The following is a 7,208-nucleotide window of genomic DNA, read 5'->3' as shown; positions in this document are numbered from 1 at the left end:
TTTTAAAAAACTCTCAGTAAATGTCTTGGTATGAGACCTAAGAAACAGTGTTAAAGTCAAGGGCAACTGGACTTGGTTGAAGATGTGGACGACGTTTCGTCCCTCATCCAAAGGACTTCTTCAGTTCTGAGTCGTGATGATCTAACCGCCTTCGAAGGCGAGGAAAATGACTTGGCGTACAGGAAACATGTCATTTGAGAAAACGGCTGTTAAAGATTAGTTAATGCAACTGAAACACACTTAAAGATAAAGATTACTGTTTGTCTCGTGAACACACTCTTTATAGACATAATATGAACTAGCAAACTTTGTGCTCCAGAAAACAAGCAGTTCAAATGATACATGATTCAATATGACAGATTTAAAAAGACTGGTTGAAATTTTACATGGAAAATGCTAACAAAGATGAAATTACACCTCCTGCTCGGTTAACAGGCTCGGTATGAAATAGACAGATAATGTTTATCAATATAAATTTTTATAATTTATCTCACCTTCAACAGGATCCTGAAGCCATCTGCTCCGCTACAGAACTAAAAGTCTAACAAGACTAAAAGTCTGCAAATAGTAAATTTACTGAATTTATATAGAGCTCATAGACAAAGCACTTCCCAGTTTGCCCTTTACTCAGACACTCACACAGCAAACTATCATGTGAGGTCCTGGTCTTACCACGGGAGCGTTTTGGGGCTAAGGACACTTAGACATGTGGACCCTGCAATTAGTAAATAGTCAGTGCAAAGAGTCAGACTAGAGGTCCTTTCCGGCTGAAATGCTCATGATCACACACCAGAAACTTTAAATCTCTACATCCCTACCACTGGCAGAGAAAACACAATTTAAGCTTTGTCTTTAGGGCGGCACCAACTAAAACCGGGTGAAAAACTTTCAAAGGAACGAATGGGGAGCCGTCTTGGAACCTGGTCCGCAGTTATTCTTAATATATCCATATCGGTTTATCCGTTCAGAGACCATTTTAAGACATCTAACATTTAACTTATCAGGCTCAGCTCCACGCTGTCAGCTCTCATCAAACACACACTGTTTTTTCCACCGTCCTGCGCCACATGTGGATTCATCCGCTGCTGAAAATAGTCCCTGAAAATGCACTACTTCCTCCCGTTTGAGGAAAAACTACAGCAATCAGCTGTTAGGAAGTTACTGAGCCTTTTTGAACACGACGGTATGTTTGTGAATGTGTTTTTAAAGATTTACGTCTACAGTAGGAACCAATGGGCTCTGGCGCTGGGAGCCACAGACAGGAAGTCAAACAGCATAGAGAGACGGACTCTATCACCTTGTGGTATCGCAAGTTTGAATTTCTGTCTACAAACAACTGAAAAGATGGTGATGGTAAATAATAAATTCAAAGTCCTGTTATACTTCAGCCATGTTCTGCGCTGTTCAGGGCTCCATCCATGCTTGCCAACGTTGAGACCTCAAGACAGCGATATAATATCTGTTATAATAAATTTGCCCCACTGGCATAAACTTCTTTCCAGGACGTCTGAAATTCGCTTGAATATTTCTTTCTCTTATTACTTTCTATTTCTCTCTCCCTCTGTGAGCAGGCCGAGGTGCGAGCGGCTCTTCTTACAGGCTTCCTGCTGTAAAGGGCCAAAAACAGGTTGTGATACTTAAAAAGGAAAGAATTTGGGATAAAAACAGGAGAATTGTGACCACGGGAGGAAACTGGTAAAGGCAATGAAAAACAGGAGTCTACATCTCAGCCTCACATTTCATGAAAAAACTGCTTCTGCAGCAAATCCTATTATTTCATAACCAAATTACTGCACTGACAGATCGATACGATAGAGCTCTGATCGTCCTGCAGCGTTCTGCCAAAGGCTCTGCTTGCTACTGTGGAACAATCTGCAGAAAAATGACCATTAGTGAAGAAACCAGAAGAGGTTTTGAGATGAATATTGTCCTGAAAAGAAGTCTCTGGCTAAAATAAATATCACTATGACCATTAAGAAATCCTACCACTGCTACATCTGCAGCCACCGCTGCAAGAAAAAATCTGAAAAAGCCAAAGACTTCAGTGGACAACAAACAATATTATGGTAAAAAAAAATTCCTCCTTCTTTTTTAACAAATAGAAGAAAGAGGAACAAAGATGGGGGTCAACACAAAACACGTTGTCCCCTTACTGACCCCCCACCCTCATCAATTACATCCTGTCGCCTCCAAGTTCGAGTGCAACACCTCGGCAGACAACACATGACATAGACAGAGCTTCTAACCTTTTATATCGTTTGAATTGTTCCCTATTTATTAATGTTTGTCAATTTAAAAGATAGAAAGAGAAAAGTTGCAGTTTGTTGTAAAAAAAAAAGGAAAGTAACATTTAGTTTAAAACCCGCTTCATGAACTTCATCTCTCCTCTCGCACAGTATTCGTCACCTCTTTCTTCCAGGACGCGGAGGAAAGTGTTAAAAGAAGGGAACATCTGTCCAAATCTGACCATGTTGCTCGTATGTTTCCATTTCTGGTGCAAAACGAAACAAGCAGGACCAATGAAGAAGATGGCGTCAGCTTCAGTAACATTAGCTTCAGTCACTGACAGAAAAAATCTCAGACTTAAACAGTTTTACGACAAACTGCGACTTTCTTGACTTGCAAAATTAGGTTTTAAATTCACAAACATCACGCGTGTAATTCAGGGCACATTCAAACGGGGATCAAATATTAATAGTTTCTCACCGTTGACTAACGTATATTTTTGGGGCAAAATAAGGTCACATGGTGGTCTCCACCGGAAGGGGCGGGACTTAGGGTCTCTACATCCCCACCATAGACTACATACTAAAAGATCCCCACAGATCTCATGCTGGAATAACACGGAACCATGAGCAAGCTGCTCTGTGGTCATTTGACTGATTTATTAAACACAACTTAATTTAGAAATGTTGGCTTTGTATGCACAAGATAAATTAAAATCATCACAGCACAAGGTCCATTTAGTAGCTGTTCAGGAGCTTTTAAACATATCACATGATCTTCATCAGCAGATGGTCTTTTTTCTCTCTCCTTAGCACTTTAAGAACTTCTTGGGTGAAAAGTTCATTTGGGACTGTGGAAACAGCATCTGACGAAATGCTCTCAAGGACGATCTGTTGATGAAGATCATGTGAAACGATCAAAAGCTCCAGAACAGCTAATAAATGGACCCTGTGCTACTTTAGTTTATACTGTGCAAACATGATCTCTGTAAGAACATGCAAACTGCTGTTTCCATGGTTAAAACTTTTTAGCTCAAAATAATTACAGTCTTAAAAGTAGTCTTGACATGGGGCCCCTACACGTCACAGGGGCCACAAGATCAGGTGATAAAGCAGCCTTAATTTAAATGATATTAAAGTAGTGCCGAACTGTACTAAAAACTAACTAACACACAGTGAATCTAGGGCTTTGGGGGCCACTGGGAGTCTAGTTACACATGATATTAGCACACTATGTGGGGCCCTTGTAGCCCACTCTGTGTGCACTGGCCATGAGCAATTATTATAACTGATTAAGAGCAGTTAGTAAAATGTGCACTAAAATATGCCAGACCAGATTTTTACCTCAGGGCCCCTCTAAAACACGGGGCCTCAAGATAAGCAGTAGTTGTTTTAAGGCCTCTCTCATTTCAGCTAATGATGTGCTTCAGTGATGCATACAGATACAAACACATCTGCAGGTTATTAAATTAGCACAAGCTAAGGGCCCCACTGTGACCCTGGAGCCTCGGGTCCCCTGAGGCATGATAGAATTTCAGAAATCAGATTAATAAATCTTCGGTGTTGATATTAAGATTCTGGTTTTTGTTCTGAAGTCTGGGGGAACCAGATCTCCATCACCCTCCTGCACTGAGAGCAAAGAGGTGCAGCCGGCCCTCTGCATGCAGCCTGGCTCCCTGGAGCCCCCCACCCCCCTCCATCCTGGATCAGGCTCATATTTACTGTGCTTAGGTGTGTTTAAAAAGGGCCCTGCTGTCATTCTGCTCCAGCGGACAATGTTCTTCTGCTCGGCCACCAGCCTGCTTCTGGACTTCACATATTTCAGCCACGTAAGCGCAACAAGCCAGTTTGATGCGAGTCTCAAACATGGAGTCCCTCCATGTCCCTTATGACCACAAAACTATCATCTCCCAAACAGTCAGGAGTCCAGATGGAGTTTGAGCCTGATTCTAACATTTGTTAGTAACGGATCAGTCCTGCAGCAGTTTTTAGAGAAAGTCAAGTGAAAGTTGAGCAGTAATAAAGTAAAAGGCAGAACTGATCCCTCTTGTTTTCCTGCCTCACCTATGATGATGGTGCAGGCGCTCAGCAGCCCGATCTCCTTCTTCAGAGTCACTCTGTCGGGGATTTCCTTCTCCTTCTCCTTCTTCTTCTTCTTGCCGTCCGTCCCGGTGCCGTGCGGCCGGGAGCAGATGCTGCTGCTGCCGTTCTGTCCATCCATGGGTCCGGTCCGTCCAGTCCACTGTGTCCGTCCAGTCCCAGTACTCCCAGTGCTCCTGTCCTCTCCTCACTCCGTATTCATGCAGACTGAATGGGCTGCGCTTGCGCAACAACCTGCCGCTGTCCAGGGTAGAATGTTAAATACCCAGGGCTCACCGTGAGGCGTTCAGGGACATCGGGAGGAACCGCGCTGCTCCTCTTCCCGTCTCCAGGTTGAGCGCGCATCTTCTGAGGGTCGCAGTTATCAAATTATTGTTTTTACAGATTTCAAATGCAGCATTACAAATACTCCAGTGCTGTAAAAATGTTACATGTAGGCTACTACTTCATTAATACCATTTATGTATTTAACTTCTGTACAAATATACTTCAGAACAGTAGGGGAGAATTTCTCCAATCAGGAACAAGTTAGGAATCACCTGATTCCCTCTGTTTGCTCAGTTTAGTCTTTATTCCACCCTGAGGCAGCACAGCTAGTTAAGCTGGGACAAAATATTTTGAGGTAAGAAAGCATTTTTGTGAACTTAATATTTTAGCATTGCTGGGTTTGTAGTTAAACTCATCAACCTTAATCATGTTTATTGTGTGTATGTAGATCTTTCACGCCAGTTAGAGCTAATGTTAATTTATGGCTGGTCTGGGTTAGTTTTAACTACAAAGTTGTAAACTATTTATATGTTTTCTTTGCCTGATGGTGCAAGACAAACAAGCACAAACACACAATGATATGTAGTTAGTGCACATTTGTTCTGTTAACTTTTAATATCAGTACTATGACTGACCACACACACACAAAGCTCTCAATATCACGTTTGTCTCATATTCCTTATTACATAATGTTAAATTTCACCCTGGTGTACGTTACAACTAACCCAGACTAAGGGGTGAATTGTAACGTTTCACTCCGTGTGTTTAAGACTAAACCATGTAATTCCTGTCTGTGTTGCAGAGATAACAGTTACTCATTTTAATTGCAGACACTTGTAACTAGTTTGGTTCACATTTCGAACGCACCGGCTTAAAAGAGCTCCGAGCCACAGACAGAAATGTCAGAAATCTTACATCCATCCCCGGTCTCCAGTGAGTGAGTGTTCATCTATAAAAATAAAATAACAACATTTCAATGTAGGAGCTGCCTAACTACTTTTATATTTACTGGTGAGTACTTTGATTTACTACAATCATATGGCATCATAGTTTTTGTTTATCTTGTGTCTTGAAATTGTTCAGGGGTACTTCAGCAAACAAAAACTAATTAAGTTTAAATGGATTATGAACATTGTTATTAACTTTTAATTTACAGAACCAAAAACCTACGATAGTTAACTCACTGAAAAATAAAAATGAAAAGTATTTAGCTGACTCCTTTCATGTGCTGCACAATCTGCTCTGGCAATGTGCACGTAGCCATCCGGGTGGGTCGGGACGATTTTATAATTAACAGTGGTGAAAAGTGAGCCTACTGTACTAAATACACATTTGAGCTCCATGTTATTCTACGTCATACTTCTACTCCACATACATTTGATACCTTAATTACTAGTTACTTTGTGGATTTAGATTAATAATACAAAATATAATCAATCATTTGGTGAAATTCACAAGTTAGTACTGAGTACTTCAGTGCAGGACTTGTACATATAACAGATTATTTTTAATTGGTATTACTCCTTTTACCCACGTATAATATCTGAGAACTTCTTCCACCGTAATCGATAATCGACACCAGAGTTCAGTTTGACCACCACAGGACTCTTGCCAGTTGTCTGTGAACATGACAAATTATTGGATTTAACATATGAATCAGAAAATGGCATGGAACATTATTAAGAAGTATTTTTCTTGCCTTATTTGTTGTTGTCTTGTAGCATCAGATCACACTAGCTTCTTTAACATTCCTAAATTAATCAGAACTATAGGCATTTTTCACTGAAGACATTCAGTGAAGACAAGGAAGCATCTGGAAACGTTACAGAAATGATGGCAAACCAATGTGCAAAACAGAAGAACCCTTTTAGTCCCAGGCTTCCATTTATCTGCTTCCTAAACCCTCTTTAGCTTCAGTTATGGATATAGTTCACCTTTTCTGTTTCAGGATTACTAGGGCTATTTTAAAATGAAGAAACATTGAAGATGTATGATCAATTATATACTGTACAGGTCATCAAGTTGCGAAATGTCCCCAGTTAAACGAGCAGGCTCGCCATTAGGGAGGGGAGTTCAGGTGAGCCATACTCGCTTCAATATCTCTGTCCCTAAGAACCGCAGGTCGTGGTTCCGCTCCGGTAAAGGTCTCTGTGATTACCATTGTGGAGGTGGGCGGGGTTTGCATTCAGCTGCAGTGGGGAGAGGTTCAGTTCGGCTCTACCCTCCCTCAACACATTTTCCCCACTTGAGGTCAATGATGCTGCACAATCTCTGTGCTCTACACTACGCTCGTGCCTGGATAGCCTGCGTCCTCTATCCACCAAGCCTGCTCGCCAGAACCAGCCCCACCCGTGGTTAACTGATACCATCCGTGGGCTCCGTACTGATCTCAGAGCTGCTGAAAGAAAATGGTAAATAACCAAAGATCCCGCCGACTTTAAGGGCTACCACCTGCTCCTATCCTCCCTCTCAACAAGCATCAGTGCTGCCAAAACTAGAACTGCGTTCTATAATGACAGAATAAGCAGTGCCGCTGACTCAAGGAAATTATTTTCCACTTTCAAAGCGCTACTAAATCCTCCTCCTCCTCCACCACCAATTAACTTGTCTGTTGAT

The 7,208-nt window shown here is 41.6% G+C and overlaps 1 protein-coding gene across 2 annotated transcripts in view; it reads right to left on the bottom strand.

The window, feature by feature from the left end:
- The window catches only part of LOC119894050 (asc-type amino acid transporter 1-like), a 26,301-nt gene extending 21,795 nt beyond the window's left edge, over window positions 1–4,506 (bottom strand). For both annotated transcript variants that reach the window (XM_038706545.1, XM_038706546.1), the window contains exon 1: window positions 4,290–4,506. In XM_038706545.1, the coding sequence (XP_038562473.1) occupies window positions 4,290–4,446 (157 nt within the window). In that variant the 5' untranslated portion in view covers window positions 4,447–4,506. The remainder of the gene's footprint in view (window positions 1–4,289) is intronic.
- Window positions 4,507–7,208: the final 2,702 nt, after the last annotated feature.

The sequence above is a fragment of the Micropterus salmoides genome, unplaced genomic scaffold (genome assembly GCF_014851395.1).
Source record: "Micropterus salmoides isolate LMB-PRFRI ecotype aquatic unplaced genomic scaffold, ASM1485139v1 Ms_hic_scaffold_8, whole genome shotgun sequence".
NCBI classification, from domain to species: Eukaryota; Metazoa; Chordata; class Actinopteri; order Centrarchiformes; family Centrarchidae; genus Micropterus; species Micropterus salmoides.
The sequence above is the reverse complement of the archived record's forward strand: the minus strand, read 5'-3'. Positions and strand labels throughout refer to the sequence as shown.